Below are 22095 nucleotides of genomic sequence, written 5' to 3'. Positions count from 1 at the left end.
TCTTGCTCACCTCATCTACATCGAGGACCACTACTATAAATTTTCTGTAAGGATTCTTGCATGGGAAGAAGAACATATGTGAGGGGAGGATACGTGCTACCTGCAACGCCAGAGAGCAAAGCTTGCTGAGAAGGGTAAAGCAGGGAAAGACGGCACCTGCTCATTCTGCCCTTGCCTTTGTAGTCTCACTTGGTTATAAAAGCATTTGTGAGCACAGTTACCGTGGGGAAACCTGTAATGAGACTTAGATCCCACTGCCCTTCAGTGAATTATAAGGGCCTCTTCATCTTTACAAACAGATACTTCTGAAAATTGTACCTTGCAAATGGAAGATTTTCCATCTCCGCACAAGCTGATTAACCCAAGCACTTGGAGGTGTGCCACCTGTCCAAGTTCAACTCTCCAGGCAGCGCAGGTCTCAGGTCAGATATTGGATTAGAATCAAAACTGGCCCATCGCAATTTTGGATTACTGTGTTCAGAGCACTGCTATGACGACTGTCTGCTGTGACACCCTCAGGGCAGAGTTGGCAGGACTAGCACCACTCCGCTTTCAGCTGAAGCAGATTTGGTGAGTCTCCAGGCTGAAGATTTCTTAGAAAGGTGAATGGTAAAGTTTGGCTTTTGAGGTTTTATACACCAACTTTGCAGCAGATAGTCTTCAATGAAATTAAAATGTCTCATTCCTACCACTCTTCTCCCCTCTAAAAGGCAAGGACGTGCATTAAAGCAACAGGTAATCATGAGGTACAACACACTCCCCATACAACACACAGTCTAGCGACAATGATCTCCACCTTCGGCTTACCTGTTTTATGCACTGCAGCCGGTCATTGGTCTGCTGTATGTGCCTGTCCATAGAATTCATTTTGATTGTCTCCACTTGGCTTCTACCTGAAAGCCATTAAAATCCCTCAATCTGCAAGACAAAAAAGAGAGTAAAGATCAGTGAGCACAGTCCATGCACTTCTGTCACCCAAACAATCGAGCAGAGCTGCTTGCAAGAATCCTCTGAGCACACTGAGAGATAAAATAATAATCCCAGTAACAACAACAGTCTGTTTTTTGCAAGGACAAGGGCATGGGGATTCTTTCTAATCTTCCTCTAAGAGAAAATACCTCCCATAAATATTATTATGAAGGAATCAGATACAGCAGAGTATTATATGGCCAAAAATAACACAAAGTGTGTGTTACGAAGACTCTGGATTTCTGTATTGAAAATAAAAGCAACAGGTATACTTTGGACTCTCCTACAACTAGCAGATCTATTTAATGAGCCCTTGAAATGGCCAATATGACAGTGAGGGAAAGACTGGGATTCACAACTCAATCAAGACTTTCAGAATGACTAATAATTCCAGATGCACAACCCAGCATCTGCGAAGAGGCCTGATGTTCAGACCCAAAGGGTTGAGCAGTTCCTGCCCTTCTGGAAAAACTGGGCTCTTTAAGGCATCTATAGCTGAACAAACTACCTGTTACTTCTGGGAAAACATGTCCCGCGTCCTTTAGGCCAACCTCTAACTGTGTAACTTAAGGCAAATTAAAACATCCCTGGGACTTAAAAACAACCTAGAAAATGGAAATGAAGGCTCAGAGTGCTGTTAGGAGTTTTCATTCATGTTGCTACACCTGTATAAAATCATCAAATTAAAACCTGCAATAAGTTATGATGATCTAGAGAGCAAATCCGCAGTGCCCTAAGCCCACCGGCACGTCGTCATGCTGAGCTGTTTGTGGATACAGCTTGGTACACGCTGGTGCCATCGAGGTGAGCCAGGCTCCGTGCGCTCACCAACCAGGCTTTTTCAGAGCCCTGCTTTACATCATCCTCCACAATCACACGTAAGCGGCTCTTTGTCAAGGTAACGGTACATGTCTGGAATCAAGAACAATGCCTGCAAGAGGGGAGAACACGAGGCGCTAAATCAGCACACAGACATCATGCTGAATTCGCTTTTTACCTCTCCCTTATCCCTGTGTTCCGACCAGTGTAAGGGATCAGCCGGAGCACAATGAGCTCCACTCATCTGAAAGGCAGGAATGGCCAAAATGCCGCTCAAACTTGGACCAAGAGCAAGACACTAAAAGCACAAGTAAGTGTAAATCCTGGCATGGTTTGCATTTCACTGGGCCACTTCTACCTATTCCACCTCTCTGGTCTTGCCTTATAGTTTTCCTATAGTGGCAGAACAGGAGATCATAAATACAGAAGCCAACAACTAATCAACAGCTTCAATCCATAATTCATATTACCAAACAGTTTGCACTGTGACTTCTACTTATTTATGTTTTAAGCAGAACTGCATGAGACTCCAGCCTGTACTTAATAAGCTGAGCAGTGTTAAGTGTTTTGGTTTGTTGTTTTCTTTTATCTTGAATTCACTTCTCAGGGGCACAGAGATGTTTCACACATACATATGTACACTCTGCTGTTTCAATCACTTTCATGGTGTCTAAAGGGAAATGACACCACATATATTTTGCATTGGAACATTAAAACTGTCTTTGCCTACAAATTCCTGTATCCTTTTACTGTGAAAGAACGTTACAGTTGTATACTCACACGAGTATACAGGGAGTGGGCACAGATTCAGAAATACATACCCAAATGCTGTATTTATGTGAAACTTTATCCTAGCACAAGCAAGGTCATGGACTAGCAGAGAAACCTCTCCTTCAGGAACCTCTTCAGTGCCACTGAGCAGTTTGTCACTCAGAAGTGCCCAGGACAAAGCTCTGTTCCACTCCCTACATACACTAAGAGACTGCAAATTTTTCAGATAGGTTTTCAGTTAGAGAAGCCAGCTGCTCACCACTCCTGCTGCACACAACTCAACATGTCCCCTGGTGAAGCACCTCTGCAAGTCCAGCGTTGTCCATACCGAACCCCCAGAAGGAGACGAGCGTTCCCATGGTGGGAGCCCTGACTACACGGCTGTCACGGTGAGACAGGCTCCAGACCACAGCCTCCCTGTGCGTCCCACACACCCTAAGCACCCAAGGTTTCTGTACCTCGCTGATAGTGTTCTTCTGCAGCTCCTGTCAGATTAGACTCGGGGAAAGAAATCTTTTCTGCTAGACAGCTAAATGAGGTCTTATAACAGCAGCTTGAGCTCCTCATCTCCACGCTCTAGACACAAGAGGGTTCAATAAAGCACTCCTGTCAATAAATTGTAATACTTATGAAATAGAAAAGCCAGTTTCACATACAAATATTATCGTTTGATTATGCCGCTGCCACCTTCTCAGTAGTACATGCCATCCAAAGGTCCTTTAGCAAATGTAAATTGATGTATTTTATTAAAAGCGAGTAACACAGTCTTATCTGCCTGTAAGACCCCCAAGCAGACCTCAGTAGTCATGAAGTTTAATCTCTCAGTGGACAGCAGAGGTATTTATCAAGAGATAAGCTAGCCCAGACATGACACCGCTTGAGCAGTGATCCATCTTACAAGCCGGGACGCATTATCTGCATTTTAATTGAGCATCAGGACAGATGGAGAAGGGCATGCTGAAAACAAATACAAATGCATACATGCACATAGGTTTTTGTTGAAAAATTTTAAGAAATGCAAGCTGAGGGTTTTTGTTTTTGTTTTTTTTTTTTAATAAATCAGGACATTTTTGCTTAATGAACCAGTATGTAAAATACCACATTTTTGGTTGACTTTGTAACACAATTTTTGTCTCTTTTGGCATTATCTATTTAACCTTTTCAGTGTCATACAGCCACATAAGCCAAATCGAAGAAACAGCATCTATCCCAAGCAACAGATACATAGACATACTCTGTACTGCCAGGAAACACAATTGTCAAGTAAAGCCAGCTACACCAGCACTCAGACTCAAGGCCAGTGGCATCAGGAGCTGCCTCTGGTGTTACAGGCAACACACCTCATGGCTGGGAGACTGCAGAGAGGTTCTGCAGAATCGTCTACATGACGACTTCCATTCACCTACTGTCACTCATGCCAACTAACTATCCCACATGTTGATTTATGAACTAACTTCTCCGGGCAGTAAACATTCGTTGCACAAACCAAACAGTCAAAATGGTACATATGAAGCCCCATCATGCACGATGACATTAATACTTCGTACTTCAAATATCCTGCCTCATTCCGCCGACCCCATAGGTTCATTTTTACCTTTCTCTCAGATACATTATAAGACCATCAAATAGAATCATTTTTTTCAGTGAGCATACTGGCTTTAAGTAATTTTTTGCTATAATAAACGTGGAGCTCATTAGTGGGAAATTATCTGGAAATTATGCTTTCATAGACCTCAGCAAGAATTAAAATATTACATGTGAAAAGTGAAAATTATTATACGGATCTGAAGTTTTACCAAGGCAGAATAAGCATTTTGACATCAGACTATTTTGCCTGGAAAAAAATACTGGAAAATTAAATTTCCAGTAGCTGTACCTACTACACGCACATCCACATACTGAGATTTAAAAAAATGCCCTTTCTGTCGATTTCACACTGTTTTAAAAGTAGCAGCAAGATCACATTATTAAAAAATAAAGGTGCCTAAGATACAGAAAGGCCGACAGCGCTGAATAAGAGCAGACTTGTATTCAGTTAAGTGCCAAGCACTTATCAAGTCACAAGCGAAAATGACTTTGGGGGGTCTCTCCCCAGCCTCTGGTGAACCTGCACCAGAGACCGTGCTATGGTCCAGACCTGCGAGCAGCTCCAGACACTGCAGCGGATGTTGCTGATAGGGATTAAAGGTACTGGCAGAATGGGATAGAGGAAGGAATTTTGTCCAGTGCTTCATAACCCCTCCGTTTGCTGCACACATTAGCCACAAAGGTTGCATGCGACTGCTTTATACGCTAACTCCATCCAAAAGGATAAACAAAAAAAGAAGTGTTCCCAGCACCTTCTGGTAATTCAGCAATAAAAAGCGCCATTTTTCTGCTTTTTTTTCCGAAGTAAAGACCCAATCTCTCTCTCTTAAAAAAGAAAAAAGTGAATTATTCTTTGCCTTCCTTCTTCCCTCCCCTCTAGCATGTGAGTTTATAGCCCTAGGCAATAATTAAAGAACCCTCATTTACATATTTATGATGTCTCAAAAATGGAGAATGTGTTTTTTTAAAGGAGCAGATGTATCGACCTGTTAGACTCTTTTCTTAACCCTAAACATACTGAATCTCTTTTCTTAAACAATTACTACAAGCCCCCCTTCAATAACAAGAGAATGAAACTACCTAGTGACTAAGAGAATTTCAGAAGGTTCTGCTACGCTCTGTGTTGGTTGAACGTTCAAGTCAGGAGTTTGCCGGGAAGCAGTGGCTGCGCGCGGTGCGGGGGCTGCGGCCCAGCCGCACCAGGGGATGAACACCCTGCCAGCGGCCTTTGGGGAACCGGGGCTGCCATAGTTAACAAGATCTAATTTGGAGCCACTTTGAACCACTCCATAGAAGAAAGACATAAAAAAGAGACACAGGAAAAAAAACCTTAACAGTCGAGAAATTCATTTTTTAACATTGTTGAGTAGGTGAGAGGGAGAGAAGAAAACTGTTTCATAAGCAGGAATTCACCAATAGCAGTAGAACAGAAGTTCATTAATACTGTTTATTAAATCAGCTAAAACTAAAACTCGTAATTTCCCACATGTCTCCAGTGTGCTGAGGGCTGTACACGAGGGCAGACAACCTTATATAACCAGTGACTTTGATCACGCAACAAGCCAAGCCAGAGGGAGGGCAGCAGAGGCTTGTGCTGGCGAACGACGCCGGGAGGCCGCAGCCGCAAGCGCAGAGCTGCCGCCAGCGGGGCGCGAACCCCCGGCCCAGGACGCGCAGCTCGCTCCCCGCCGCGCCGCCAGGGGGCGCCGCAGGGCCGCGCCACAGCCCGCCCGACCCCTATCAACAACAACCCCTATCAAACCAACAGCCAAACCCACAGACCCGCGGGCAGAGCTCACAGTGCAAAGGTACGATGCAGCTCAGCACGTATGCGTTCACGCACGCACAAATGCACACACGTGTGTCTTCACACAGTAGTGAAGGGTCTTTAAGTCTGCTTTTCAGTAAGAGAATTTTCGAAGATGCTCTTAAGGATTATTTTTCTTTCAAGAATAAAGCTGAAAACAAGTTAAAATGGTTGTCATAGACAGGTATTACTTTGCCCTGCTAGATACAATACTTGGAACAACAGCAACAACAACAACAACAACAACAAAAAAAAAAAAAAGAAGAAACCACAAAATCCCACACCACCACCAAACATATAAAATGTTAGATGAAAGGTCATTTTAATCATTAAACACTTGAAGAGGAAGTCGTTTTAATAAAGCTTTATTTACCATAAGCTGCTAAATAGCTACTGCTGTTGGCTTTGAGCTATTAAAAAGGGCCAGATGTGAGACAAAGCAGCATTTGTTATGCTGGGTGAGGAAGAATAGATATTTGTGCTGTGCTGCTTTCCATTGTTGCTCTACAAATGTGCAGTAATCCCCAGAAGACTTTCTATCATCTTTGACTGCGAGGAGGGAAAGCGAGCGTGTGTGTGCGCTGCCGGCACGCACAGCCCAGCCAGGCGGGAGCGGGTTCTTGTAATTTATGGTGGCTGGAGCTGCAAGGGCTGGCGGTTTTGTCAGCGCTCAGGAAGCTGTTTCCGTAGCTTGGGTACATTTTTATATACAGAGCCTATTATTAATATATGCAGGCATGAACAGCTAGCTGGATACACACAAAAGCAAACCCACACACGCTTTTGAAAAAAGCTGGCACGACAGCTTGCATAAGCAAGGCTGCTGGACTCCTCAGGGAGGAGGAGCGGCAGCGTGCTCAAGTTGTTCCATCATGAAGCACACCTGCAGCCTGGCTACAAAAACAAAGGTGGTCGGGCTGGCGGGAAGCACACACAGGGCACTGCCATACAGCCTATGCTTAAAGTATAGACATAAAACAAAAAACAAACAAACCACCAAACACAGACAAAAATACACAAGACTGGGATTGCAAGGATGTAAAAATACATCTAAGCTAAGGAGAGTGTTCCTCCAAGCCTGGACAAGCCGGTCACCAACCAGCATTAACCGTACCACACACAAACCACCGCAGCCCTCACCCCCAGCCCGCTGGCTGAAATCACTGGTTTCCTCAGACCGAGAGCAGCATCTGCAGATCCCAGTTTTGGGTAATTGCCCTGCTGTGCTGCTTATATTACAAGGTTGGTTTCCCTGCATTCCACCCAGCTCCTAGTGTCATCAGCTCTGTCAGCTTGTTATCTTTAGGGAGAGCAAGGAGGGAAAAGGACACTGCAGTTTAAAACAGCAGGAGGTAATAACACAAAATTAAAGGCAAAAGTGCGTAGAAGTGTGCTCCTGGGGAGCCAGGGCTGACAGACCTGCTGTAGTGCTCTCAGAGGCTTTGCACACTCCAATATAGACAGATCTGCTAGAACAAACATTGACAGTTCCACAGCACAATCCACTGATCCAATGGTTTATTAAATGTGCTGTAGCTTGCAGGTAAGAAATGCTAATCCTCATTGGGACAGCTACAAGCAAATGAGCCATCCCTAAAAGCTTACAGCATTGCACTCAAATAATTTCACAACCAGCATCCCTCATCGCTCATACAACAATGCCGTGAAAATACCCTCCCTGATAAATTGCAAATTCCTAAAGCAAGACAGAACCTAGCATCTCTTCCCACCTTGCAGGCGCAGCAGGAGGACTGCACAGGCAACCAGGTGAGTGTAAGAACCGAAAAGGATTTGCACTCTGGCATGTGATGTTTGCTTATTTACCTAATGAAAGCTCGTTTCTTTTGGAGGTTCTGTGGTAAGACATAAAGTATTTGTTCAAAATACTTTGTGTTTGCCTACCAAGTACTGAAATACGCATGACGTGTTGCTAACATCATCTGGCTTAGGTGCATTCTAAGGGATGAGCCTATAGACTTGCCACAAAGAATGTGTATGAGCAGTAAACTTTTTCCTGCTCTCACTAGACATTTATCAGCTGCTAAAGAAAGCCAGCTGGTCTGGACATATTCATCTAAGTCATTTGCTTAAAACCTGAAAAGATGAGCTACAGAAGACAAGCTAATATAAGCATTTTCTAAAGATGCAGAGGAAATCTTAACAACCCAACTGATCTGTACAAAGATCGTCTCAGAAGCAGGAGAAAACATAGAGGGATGGCACTAGCAGCAAATATTTTAACAATTTAACAATAACCTATGGAAAGTGAAAATGCTATTTTGAGTTTGCTGTGCTCTGATAACATCTCTCTTGAACCAGACAGCCTGCTACATAACGGAGGTCAAAACCTCATGGGCCAGCCCAAAGAAACGCCCCTAGCAAGAAACATCTCAAGCCCGATGTGAATGAGAAATAAGGAGGATTTGCATTCTGACACTGAATGCCCTCTTACTTATCTGATTAAACTAGGCATGGTTTTGGAAGTTGAACTGTAGCATTTGAAGGAAACTGTCTGCTGATTTCTTCTTGTGATACTGAATCATCACAACTCATAATTCCTCATTACTGGGTGGCAACAGAAAGAACATAACAATTCCCCATCCCCAAACCATACTGCACTCAATAAAGGAACGAGGATAAAGCTGGACACTTCTTTTTTTTTTTTCCAGCTTTGTAAAGAAGGCAAAATAGATGGTAATTTCTATTCATAGTGTATAAAGATAAGGTATGTTCACCTTTTCTTTCATCCTATGTGAACTAAGAAACAGCTCCCAAGACCAGTGATTCCTGGTAAGCCAGCAGGGAATGCATTAAGAGACAAGGGAGAGGAGAACGACAGCAACATTACCTCAATTAGCAAAATCTCTAGAGAACGGAGCAACTGAACAGTGGCTTTGGGACACAGGCTCTAATAACTGATATCTGCCGTTATTCTGGTCCGCTCCGGTGAAATTTAAGTAAAGATTTACCCAAGTTCCCAGACCAGAAGCAATATAAATTGCAGGAGGAGCAGCAAAACCTGTAAAGGCTAGATATAGCTGAAGAAACAAGGTAGAAATTGATGGCTGTGAGTTTTTGCAGCCAGAGAAACAGAGTAGTCACTGGCAGCCAAATTGTATTTTCTGCACTTCTTCCAGTGGCTTCCCAAACATGGCTGCTCTCAAACTCTAATAGAGTTATGACAATTTAGGGCTGGTGGGGTGCCATTTATTTAAAATAATTTAAACTAAAGATATTGGACAACTAAACACAACAATACAGTTTTGGCGAGATCTATAGTCTCTTTTACAATCTTCATTTTAAGGGAGCTGATTGGATATCCATCCATATTAATCCTTCTGGACATGTACAAAACACATCAAAACCCAAGGTATTTGGTTTTATTGAATTGTCCTGCAAACAAACATCTTATATTTCAAGTCACCAACAAATCCTAAATTATAAGAAAGCTTGCTGACAGTCTGGGTAAAATGGTCCAGGATTGGACAAGCTAAACAAGTGACTGTGGATCCCTCAAGGAAAACTCTTTTGTACATCCACAATGAAGCGCTGTGTGAATGCAATATATGGGAAGGCTTGAAATGTGACTGCTATTTACATTAAGTCTCAACAGCTCATATTCAAACACCTGAAACACAAGCAAAGTGACAGATCCGTTGCTACCAAAACATTTTGAAGCCCAGGAATATTTTTGACATCCTATAGTTGATTTTGAAAACAATATAATTTAAAAACTGCAGTGCCTTCATTCCAATAAAGTCAAGGTTGCACACATCCCTACTATTTGACTTTCTATAATGTAGTCATTGCTTATCCTGTTCTCTAAGTGCCCACAATTCCAGTAAGGTGGAAATTCTTCTAGACACCTGGATCACAAGACACTGCAGGAGCTTTTACACAGCAAAGTCTGCTGCCTTCATCAAACATTTTAACTGAAACGCCCGAGATCATCTGCACTGCTCCAACCTGTTTTCTCACTCTTTCTCACTTGAGAGAACTTTTATATCTAGAAACTGGTCTTTGAGAATTACCAGTGACCCAGACCTATTTTACAGGCAAATAAAGAGAATTTTACACTTGCCATGAAACAAGTTTAATTTTAACAAGAATCTTAACAGACACTTCAGTTCTCCAAGGTTTGATGAACTGAATGGCTGAAGATCTGTCACCTGCTCAGTTCACAAGCCCCCAGGGACAATCAGGAAGAGAGTTCAGCGGCATTTCTTCCGCAAGCACTGATCTCTGTTTAGCTGTACCCCACTAGGTCTCTCACCCTCAGGTAACAGCATGAACAAAGCTGAAATGGCATTTGGCAGAATACAACATAGATATTGAGCAGGTGTTTTAGAATCCTCTCAAGTATCTGAAAGCAGCAACTATACAAATGCTGAACTGGGCCTGAACAAGAGCTACTGTTAATGAAAAGAGTAGGAATCAACGCTGTATCCTCTGTTAGAAGAGGAAGGCACAGTTCCCAGTATCACCACGGCTGTTTCGACCAGAATGTGCCAGGAGCAAGCCTGACAACTTAGAGTGACAATTGTCCTACAAACTAGAGCAGACAGACTTCCCATTTTTATTACGGACAATGTAAACAGAAACAGTATTGCTAATGAACTATTTACAGTGCAGTCCATAAATTAAGACATCTAGACTGTCTTGTGTTTTTCATAGCACTGTCATTATTCTGAAGTATCTGCCCAGGAGCTTTTTCTCATAACCGCAGGGCCAAGTCAGCCCCGTGAGCAGGGACCTGAGCTCTTCTGACTAACCACCACCAAACACTTCCCTTCTTCAGCTCCTTTGGCTTTCCAGTTACATTGAGAGCTCCTCAGGGTAGATGCTATCTCTAATAAATACACAGTGCCTAACAGTTCAGTCTGGGGCTACCACTTGCTAGTTCAATACAAACAATGAAAAGTGATATAATAAAATATGTAATGTATGTACCGCTGTGTGTTAAGGATAAAACATCTAATATTGCCCTTCCTGCAGTTTCAAGATAAAATTTCAAACGTTCAGCCAGACTTCTAAATATAGAATTCAATTAACCTGATGAACATACACTGTACATCCAGACAACATCAGGATAAAAGCAGTTTAAGTTCAGATGACGTTTTGTTTTCTTCCACTCATATCCTTCCTTTCTAATTTTTTGTTTAAATGGTTATCACGACACAGTGTAACACGCCTCAGAAAGCCACACGCTTTTCTTCTTTGTTCCCAACAGCAACACCACAGACTCCGGAGGTCAGCTTTATTGCCTTCGAGTTTTTCTGAAGCCCTGCCTGATTAGACGCACTCCGGACCGACTTTCATTCGGATCAAACGTGACGTGCTGGTGACGTGCAAAGCTGGCGGAGCAGCCACACGGCAAAGCCTTCAGCAGGCAGGAGGAGGTGGAACGTCTTATTTAAAACAATGCACAGCTCCCCCCAGAAGGGAACAAGTACCCCCTTTGAAAATGTACGTGCCTAAAAGTGGCTGAACTTCAAACACAGACCGATATGCCACGTTTTCACTCTGATGAGCTCAAGGAGAGACGTGTTGTTGTGACACTTTCAAACACTGCAGAGAATAAAACTGTTCTATGTGACTTGTCAACCTTTACTCTTGATTTTTGTAATCCTTGAGTGGCTGCATTTTGGCACCTTTTTGTCCCAAGTAACTGGGGTTCACTAAATATGAAATTTTGCGGGATATCTTTTTAAAGATCATAGCTGCCTGCTATGCCATATTACAGGATTAAAAAGGTTCCTGCCTATTGCACAGCTGACCCCAGCTCAGATATAAACGGGCAGACTGGCACAAAACAGGCCATTGCTGCAGGAGCAGCCCCTTCACTCCTCTTCAATCTGGGACAAGGGAACTGATTCAGACACTTACTACCAGATATGAGAGGTCTGAGTTTTGGTTTTTTGTTTTCTCACTTTGCTTCTCTTAGCATAAATCAAGCCATGAAGAAGTTATGTAGTAAACAGCAGCTCTTTCTTACCAACAAAGAAACATTTCACTAACTTGCACTGCTTCAAATTAAGGACTTATTTGAGCCATCCTTTCCTACCTTTCCATAGGCCTAAAATTGAGCCTGGCTCCACTGTCATTTATAATACATTCAGATGCTCACCAGTCCTGGATAAGGATATGTCTGGTCTCCTACACTTCCATGCTGTCTATCAGTTGGTTGTGTTAGGCAGTTGTAGTTCTTCCCTCTAAGATGATGGTGGTATTCGAAAAGACAGATAGTAAACTGCTAAATAAGGCAGTATTCTGTCTTCTAACTCCACACTTCTCAGTTTATGATGTCACTTTTCTGACCGTACAAAGCTTAAGAAGCAGGCAAACACCTACACGGATGTCTTCTACCAACAGCTGACTTCTCAGCTATTGGCAAACAGCAAAGCAGCAACAATTAAACAAATCCTTAAGTTAGCTGCAGGCAAATACTTTTGAAAGAAAAAGTCTAAGAGAAAAAAAACTCACCAAGCTCTTTACAGGTTGGCACAAATACTGGAGATGTACAGGAAAATGGGATATCTATAATACAAGACATGACAAAATACAATCTCCTATGAATTACCAAGGGAAGAAAGCGTGAATTTTCAGTTCTTTTCAACTACTACTTCTCTTCTTTAGAAGAACATGAACTATTTTACAACCTTCTCTTTTTCTTACCAGCTCAAATGCAGAGGTATTACTGCAATACTAGGTGTTACGACCATCTGTACAGCAGGACAAATCAGGGCACAAACCCTTTCTTGACTCCGGTAGGTTTTGTTCTGAAAGGAAGCCGCATGCACAAGCGGTAAGTAACCCACATTATGCACAGACAGAACCGTAACCTGAAGAATTTGGACCCTTGACCTGCCCAGAAAAACGCAAACAGTTGTGGCTCAAAAGTTATTTGTATCAGTAAGTGAGGCAGAGGGAAAAAAATAACAACAAAAACCAACAATATCAACAAAAAAACCCACCACAAAACACACGAACCCTGCCACGAAGTTTCTAGAGTGTAATTTTAATTACTTTCCTTTGCAGTCATTAGAGCATTATCAAGATCTTTGTAAGATTTTTAGTAAAAAGATCAGTGTTTATTAATCACCTACCCTAATTCGATCTTAAGCTTATTAACAATAAACAAAGAAACAAATAAATGGAAACTCTTAAAAGGCCAGTTCTGTAACTATAAAGATACTATGCATTCATTCCTCGTAAGAATAATGACTTTCTACCACCTGCAAGTGTCATAAATCTATTGTACAAGCTGACTATTTTCAAGCTTCTTCCCATTTGACTTTCCATGCGAATGGACCCAGTTTGCACATGAATTTATTTTTTACTGCCTTCAATGGGCCTGAAAAATATTAGGGGGATGCATATGACATCATATAGCAATGTTGTGACTTATTTCCACTGCTGAACAACAAGATCATATACTCAAAAATGTTAAGCGGGAAAGTATTTCACTCAAAAGTTGACTGAAGTCTAGGGAACCAACGCTGCTCTTTAATATAGTTTTGACAGTCTGGTTTCTTCTGTAGCAGAGATGCATTTTGGGAGCGCAGTTGCATGTTCTCTAGAATAGAGTTGTCCAAGGTGACAACACAGGCAGTTTTGAACCTTTGACGTAAGCACCAGACAGTGTTCTAACACCTAAGCCTCTGCTTCCTCATCTATCATAAGAACATCATGTTAGAAAAACCTGTAGGTTGTCCTATTTCTAGTCAATGTGAGGAATAGAGATTAATTCTCTAAAATGGTTTAAAACCAATTTAGGTACTCGTTTCCCGGGATGACTCTCATTTATTTTCAAGTCTCTCAAGTACCACTAAGGACATAAGTTAGTTTATTGCTGCCACCCATTCAGACTTGGTTTATCGGGGTCACCATCTTCACTCTTCTCCCTTGTTTTCAATTTTGTTTAGAGACTTGTTCAACTCTAGAAAGGATTGGTTTATATTACCTGCAACTCATGTTTATTTAAACCTCAGTATCATAACACAGGTGCTTTTAATACATCACACCTGTTCTAGAGTGGAGAATTACTAATGGTCTGCATAGGAACCGCAATGCCATTATACAGCTGGGGGAAGAAAACCTCAGATGGGTCTAAGAAGCAAAGTCCCCAAGAGCTTCCTGACTGGCCTGTGAAAAATAATTCATCGGCATTTTTATTTTTTTAAATAAGCCTCTTTCCTTGTGAAAACCATCTGAGCTTCTATTTATAAGGCTTTAATTAAATTAACACACACAAGCACATACATAAGGAGACACATAGATACAACAGGATGAAATGCTAGGGAAGAAACAATTTATACGCACAAACACATGTAAGCACTTTCTTGCAAGATTGAAAAACAAATCCTAAGCGTTATGGAACACAGGAGGAAAGTTTGCACAAATTATATTTAGCAGATTTGTTCCAGAAATGGGGATTTTGTTCTGCAGAATGTGCCTTTAGCCTCTGTTTTTATGAATCATCCCATGTACTAAATTATAAGGGAAAATAACGGGAAATACCGTACATTTCGTATCACAGTGCCATACCCCTACCTGCAATAAGTTGAAATTTTATATTAGCTTAAAATACTCATTTAACAAAGCACGTTCAAGAACTGAACAAGCAGTTTAACACTCAACAGGATAAAGCATCATTCAGGAGCATGGATGAGCTGGTGGTCCCCGGCAGGTTCTGCAGAGCAGGTTCTGCGGAGCAGGTTCCGCCTTGGCCGTCCCCCAGAACCAGGCGGGGCCGCAGCGCGGGGGCGGCCGCTCCGGACGGGCACAGGCGAGGGAAATATCAAAGTTGGAAGGTCACATAAATTGCCAGACATGGAGACAAGATCTGTCAAGAAGACAAACTACCTAACAATTTTAACCTATTGGCTAGAGCTGTCCATGTCAGCATAACGTTAACATGTATTACAACCTCATCGCAAAAAAATCCATGTAGAGGGAAGAGGACTGCAGCGAAACTCCCTCCCTTATCTGCTGTTTAGACAGGAACTCATTCTAACAGAGGCTTAAGGAAATATTTCCTCTGATTATTTTCATCTGACTCCAGCATATTATCTATATTACAAGTGAGAGCAAAATTGTTAATATGTTGAAAATATTGCTGTTTATTCCTTTACAGTTACAGAGTTTATCGTCACAAACGCCTCTATTTTTGGACAACAGTGAATTTAAAAATTATTACTGCCTCTATTTATTTTTAAATAAACTTCTCTGAATAGTCACTGAAATACTTAAAATACATGGGCATTTGCTAGACCGGAAATTACCTTTTTAATATTTTAAATCATTTGCATTTTCCCCAACTATTACAACTCAATCACAATTACGGAGCCGCGATTATTTCTCTACCAGATGTTGATGACTCTCTGTTTTTAATATAAAATCATCTCATTATTTCACTCCTGTTGAGACCACTGCAACTGTGAGGCCGCATGATTTTCACTTGCCATCTCACAGCTTCACTGCTTTGCAATTTATTGCTTTTGTCATCCCTCCCCTGGCCTTATTTGGCTCAGCATTAGGCTTTTGGGGAGGCCCGCAAGTATTCATCAAGTTAGTAAATGGGATGCTTCCCTGGGAGAGAGTATTAAGCTAAACCTCCAGGAATACTTTCAGGGAATCCTGATATTGTTAATCCCCCAGGGTTTATGCCTGAAATGTGACATTTGAGATTAGTTCAGAAGCATCTGTTCCTAATGCCTAGAACTGAACCTCCAAGAATGTACCGCACATCACGTTCAGGAAAAGACACCTCTCATAAAGCTTCATTTCCCTACTGAGCCACTACAGCAAAAATCTGATTATTAAAAAACTGACCTGTTTCTCGTATTAAGACCCACTAAGTGACATGCGAAACTCAAATGACAAAACTCCCCGCAAGTTCCATCAGGTTAGACTCCACTTACGGTGCACACCCTACTTCCACTCATGTCAATGTCAACTGACATGTCAATTTTCATAGTAATTAGCCTGTTGAGCAGCTCACCAACAACAAAAAACAAAGTCAGCAAACAGAAAACAAAATATTCTGCATTTCTGATTTTTTGTTTGGGTGGTTTTCTGTTGGTTTTTGTTGTTGTTTTGTGTGTGGAGTTTTGTGTGGGTTTTTTTTTCTTTTTCTAAACACAATAAAAGCAGAAGCCAATTCTGAAGGGTTTGTAAGGGCAGTCTATCTTTCCTCCCAGCTATTCAAGCAGGCAGAAGGTATTCATGAGTACTGCGAGATGCACGTAATTATGCCTGAATGATTATTTATCCGGAATGAAGAGCAACTGTGAAGCATCTATCACTCTTTGTTCCAGGTCAGAAGTTTCAGCTAGCCATTTAAACAGAAAAAATAGCATAATGTGGATGAGACATCCAACAATATACTGAGCACCATGAACACTGAATACACAAATCAAAGTGCTGCAGACATGCAGAAGCTCTAAAGTTAGAACTGTTTGTCATTTATCGCTGAACACAAAGAATTAGGTTGGTTCACAAAAGAGACATTAATAAAACATATTAATTCTTTTAAAAGATCCATTATATGCTTAGGGTAGCCATTTCCTACTGATTGTGGTATGTATCCTGTTAATTTATTTTAAGCAGACACTAAGTAGGATATACCCAACAGTAGATCAAGCCAACCAAGACTATGCTGGAGTACTGAATATCCTGCAACAGCATCTGATTGACTCGCTGGGTCCAGTTCCTGTATTCCATCACCTTCAGATAGCCAGAAAGGTGCTGAAGGGCTGTAACACAGGGTACAGAGCTCCCCAGCCTGTGTCTGCTTCTACTTCTAGGCTGGCAGAGCACAGCACAGATTGACCATGAGGGCATTCGGTATCTACAACCCCTCCTGCGAATGCCACCTGGAGAAGATGTGGACTCACTTCATCTGGTTTTATTCCATGCTAACGCTCCTAACAACACACACACACTCATCAGGGCTACCAGAATATGCAATAATGCTGTAGGATATTTCAAGAAAATAAATCGTGAAGGTGCTTAAAAATGCCTATCACTTGGAAAAAAAACCCAAACCTTCAACATACTGTGGAAATACCACCGATTGTGAACAACTGCTGTAAAAAAAAATAGTTTGCCTGAAATAACTGAACTTATGCCTCATTCTTCATTGGTTCCGATAGCACAGCACAAATCCTCATCTTCCTTAAAAATCAACCAGCAGAACAAAGGATGGAGTTGGTTTGGCTCACTTGGTTTCACTGACTCGATGTGAACAAAGGACCACGGCAGAAAGCTGGAATTAATTCAAAGTAAAAGGCAGTTTGTTTTATCCTACCCTTCTACACAGCGAGACAAGAGGACTAACCAATTCCTAATCACAACCAGGACAGTTTAAAGCTAAACAACTGCTCATTTTTGAATATGCCATCTAAGAAAACAAAGAACGAGTTAGGCTTTAAACTTTTTCTTTCTTCAGGGAAAAGGAATAGCGAAGGTATTTAAAATTAAACAGGACATTCACAATTAATCTGCTTTTTAATTAACTTACTCTACTGCTCTAAGTGATTCTGCATTTACTTTCATTCTTTTGAAAATTCCAAAGTGCTACTTCTGACCTGTGATTTACTGTTGCCGTACATCTTTATAAGCAGTACTTTAGTTTAAGTGGCAGTTGCATATTAATTACAAAGTTAATTATGTGCTATGTAATCATGCTGTAATTCATTAGTTTACTCCGCAGTGTGAAAGGGTAACGCTAAATGGAAGACCTGATGCAGAGTATTTTAGTAATTTACATTTTCGCATCAAATATTCAAAATATTAACCAGAAAACATTGTCTGCACTTAAGGGAACCTACGAAAACACTCATTGTAACTCTACTAACAATTATGCTTAAACTTTTTCCTGCTTAGAAGAAGCTGTAGCAATTTTAACGGGGTGAAAAATTTTCTCTAAAACCAAGTGCACATCTAACTGCAGCTCGGACCAGGGCAAAGTATCAGAAATATTGACCAAGTTAAAGTAACCAAATTCCATACTTCTTAACACGACTCACCCTCAAAGGACAGGTGCTCTCTGCCTTCTGAAATCAGATTTAAGATGTTTCCGCTTGAAAACCTGAAAGCTCGGGCATTCAATAGCATAAACCACAGCCGAAGAGCTGGGCTACAGGCTTTTATGATTCTTAATTACTGACATAAGCAATTACTTGGCATAAAGTACCTAGAGCCAGATAATTCACTACTGGCTTCTGTCTGAAATTTGCAGGGAAATGCAATTCCTGTTTGTGTAGGTCTCAAAGTAAGTCTGTTACTACAGATCTATGTTTCCCAACAGAAGTATTGAACACAAATGTAAATATTTATTTTTAAGATAATGATTTTTTTTGTGAAAAATGAACTAGGCACAATACCATAAAGCTGTCTCTCTGTCCCATGTTTAATTATCCCTGGAACTATCCAGCTTACTCTGATCAATAGAAATACAAAACCTAATTTTTACAGAGATGCTCTTAGTCATGAAGAATTCTCAGCTTTCAAACTTGTGCCCTTCCCTACCCTTGGAAGTATTCCAGCATTTAGCGCTTTTCATCAAGAATTGCTGAGTTTCAACACTGATTCTTCACAAGTCGTAATCTTTTTTCCTTCCACTACCTATCATTGTGATGCAAAATGATGGTCTTTCTGTGATATTTAGAAATCAGAAGCAGGAATATCTCCTCCTAAAACTAACACCATAAAAACAATGATTAAGCGCACTTTAAAACCCGTGACAAAAAACAGCTCTACCACTTAAAATAAACATACAGATAGAAAAATTACCATGCAAAGTGTATGTTTTTTTTCAGCACATACTTGATTCTCAGCACATTGGAGCTATTTTCACTTACAAAACCAAAATTGAGTCTTCTTTAACAATTGATAACTGAAGAAACAAAATAATCGAGACACGTGTCACAAACAGAGTTGTCCAATGTTGTGCAGCGGTTTGACTGCACAATCTCCATTATTAGGCAGATTGCATCGACAAAAAGGAGCTCTGACTCTCCAAACGAACATCAATAGATTAGCCCAATCCATGCCTGAGTTCGCAGCACCAACACAGTTCTGTCTCATGGGCTTAGCAAGTTTTCCTTCAAAGCAATTTGGGAAAAAAAAAGAATCCATATTTTTACAGGAGGCTTATGACAGTCATACTACTAAGAGCTTCTCACACCTTAAAATTCTTAATGCTTTGTCGATAAAACATCATAGGGACCTTAAAATATAAATAAAATGCAAACAGAGTAATTAAAAGTTCCAGTGAAAAAAATGGAACAAACAATATGGTACTACTGAAAACTTAAATATAGCAAAATAGCATACTGAAATTTAAGTACTATATATAATTATGTAAGGTTTGAGCTGGTTACTTAAACTTTTTAAAACAGCAGTTAAAGAAAATGCACATGTACTAGTGGCTTTTTAAAAAAACAAACCTGAAATCTATATAAAAGTCTTTATATGCTCTGTAGCCTCAGCTAAAAATAAATAGTTCTCTTTCTTTGAGTACAGTGGTCATGGATCTTGCACTAAGAAATGTAGTTAAAAAATTAATTTCAAGCTCTAGTAGAAGGAGGAAACAATAAATATTTTGTCCAATAAAAACAGAAAAAGATAAATCAGTGGAAAACGTAATTTTACTTTCAAACTTACACACAAGTACCACAACAGCTAAGAAAAATGAAAGCATTTGCTCCCCCTTCAGAAACACCCACAAGATATTTAACTTCGTGTGCAAGGTTCGTATTTGCTGAGCTGTGTAATTAGTTTAGGTCTGTAGGGACCGGGTTACAGATGGTACAGATCCAGCGCCATCTTTGGCTTCTATTTTGGAACAGGTATCTAACACATTTATTGTCAGAAAGTGTATGGTACATAATAGATCCCTATGTTTTGTTTTTTATAGATTAAAAAATGCCTCTTTTTTTTTTTGAGACATGATGATACATCCAAAACAAATAAATAAATAAGCAAATAAATCAAACAACAACAAAAACCCAGAAACAAACAAACAACCCCAAACAAACAAACAAACCCCACAGCTCAAATTCTCCTCAACTAGTCTTACATTTCTATATGGTGGTATAAAAACACCTTAAGAGCAAGTAAAGCTTTCAAAAATTTAAGAGAATTCACTTAAACTAATTTCGATAGAATATGGTTGTACAGTTGACTCAACACTTTAGGTCCTTTAGAGATTTCTGGATAGAAAAAAGAAACTTTTGGCTTGATTAGTGACTTTTTTTTCCTACCTTAGCAAAAGGACCAACAACTCTGGCATTTTCAGAAATTTCTTTGCTATGGATTCTTAATGTCAGCCATCTAATCGAGAGGCTCTAGCCTCAGCTAATCATCCAGGCTACATTAATAGTCAACAGGGAGCAGTACTTTCAGAGGGCAATTTGCCCCTTGCTTAGACAGTTGTCACAAATGGGTGGCACAGATTGCTCCCTGGAGATAACCAGTTCTGTCCATTGACCATGGAGCACGTCTAGACAAGTTTTTAAGAAACCAGAGTCTTCCTGACTTGGTGGATGATGCAGACTCTGTAGTCCCTGCCTCATTTTTGAAAACAAAACTTTATTTCATTGACCCTTCTGGAAATGGTGTGCTAATGTTACGAAGTGTATTAATTTTAATTTGGGTAGAATTAAAAGTATCTGAAAAAAAGAGAGTCCTTAATTATTGCATGATCCTTGGTTTCTCACTTCAAAAATATTATAACTTTCTTACATAATTAAAAAGACCTGTATTTTTTACTTTATTTTAAATTGTATGTAAATATGTTACTGTACATTCCACTTATCCATTAGTAAAATGTAATTACACTCACTTCCAAAGATCGCTAAATATAACAATGGTGAAGAGACCTTTCCAGAGGCTTTTTTGGAGGGCATGTATATTTTAAGTAATATATTCAGTAATTTGTATAAGGCTTATTCTCTACACTAACATGTGCAAATGCACATATTTTTCATACATAATGAAACGAGAGGAATCAATCCATTATGTGGAGCCCTAGTTGAATGCAGCTTCCCAGATCCCTTAACTCTCCATGGAAGCCTGGGCAAGTCACGGGGTCTTCCCAGGGACTTGTTTTAACAGCACTGGAACAGGGATAATACACCTTCTCAGGGTGTTATGGGAATAGATTCATAAAAGTTATGAACTACTCGACTAGCCTAATCACACAGGTAACATAAAACTATCTAGTTGAAGTATATCACAATACAAGTGTTTTCTTTAAATTAATTAATTCTCTCAGCTATGCACAAAGCCAGATTACGAAAGCTCACTTAGATGAATATCCTGAAAGAAAACAAGCCTCGAGTCCAGCATGATGTATTATCACCTTTAATTATTAAAAAAGAAAAAAATACAAGACTCTGAGATTACTTAGGCTCTTTGTCCTTATCAGAGAGTTTATTCTAGCGCAAATTTTTAAAGGGAGCACGAAGAACATGACACTTTGGGCAAGAGCATTAGAACATTCTTTTTTGCCCTGGTATGGCCTTAACAGAGGAGAGCACTACTGATTTACAACTTTGAAAGTAAACAGAATTGCAAATCTCTCACACACATCTTCCTTATCGCCCTTCTCGGACACGCAGGCATGCAATGAATTCCCACAGACAGACAGGCTGCCACCTTTGCTCACACGGGTCTCACCTCCGCTGACACCAGGCTTCTCCTGTGCTGCTGGTCGCCTGTCCCCCCTGTTTTCTCTTAGTCACGATTTAAAACCTGGGTCTGCCCCCTTCAGAATTCAGCTGCTTGGTCTTTTTCTCACATTAAATTCCTCATCAAACGTCATTTCTGCCCACTAAGACCAAGGTTTGGTTACTCCTGTTATCATTCAACTGTGTGTAATAATTATCAAAGAAGTAGGAAGGCTGAGTCCTTGCTCAGTGCAAATATAACAGTTCAGACAGCATGCTGCGTATGAAGAGTCAGCCTTACAGGCATCTGTATCAAAAATACAGTTAGTAACTCCAGATCTCAATTTTGGGGAGAAAAAAATGAATCACAAAGTACCATATCCAAATCCTCCAGCTCAGAACGTCTCTATACATTTACACTTACAAATCTTTTAAGGCTCAATTTTCTCCTTCCTATGAAAACAT

At 40.5% G+C, this 22095-nt stretch overlaps 1 protein-coding gene across 9 annotated transcripts in view; it reads right to left on the bottom strand.

Moving 5' to 3' along the window:
- Positions 1 to 22095, bottom strand: part of ZMIZ1 (zinc finger MIZ-type containing 1) — a 346761-nt gene that overhangs the window by 156854 nt on the left and 167812 nt on the right. For all 9 annotated transcript variants that reach the window (XM_082053542.1, XM_082053538.1, XM_082053547.1 and 6 more), the window contains one exon: positions 808 to 918. In XM_082053542.1, coding sequence (XP_081909668.1) covers positions 808 to 867 — 60 coding nt within the window. In that variant the 5' untranslated portion in view covers positions 868 to 918. The remainder of the gene's footprint in view (positions 1 to 807; positions 919 to 22095) is intronic.

This window comes from Streptopelia decaocto (genome assembly GCF_964273445.1).
Source record: "Streptopelia decaocto genome assembly, chromosome: 5".
Taxonomy (NCBI): domain Eukaryota; kingdom Metazoa; phylum Chordata; class Aves; order Columbiformes; family Columbidae; genus Streptopelia; species Streptopelia decaocto.
The sequence above is the reverse complement of the archived record's forward strand: the minus strand, read 5'-3'. Positions and strand labels throughout refer to the sequence as shown.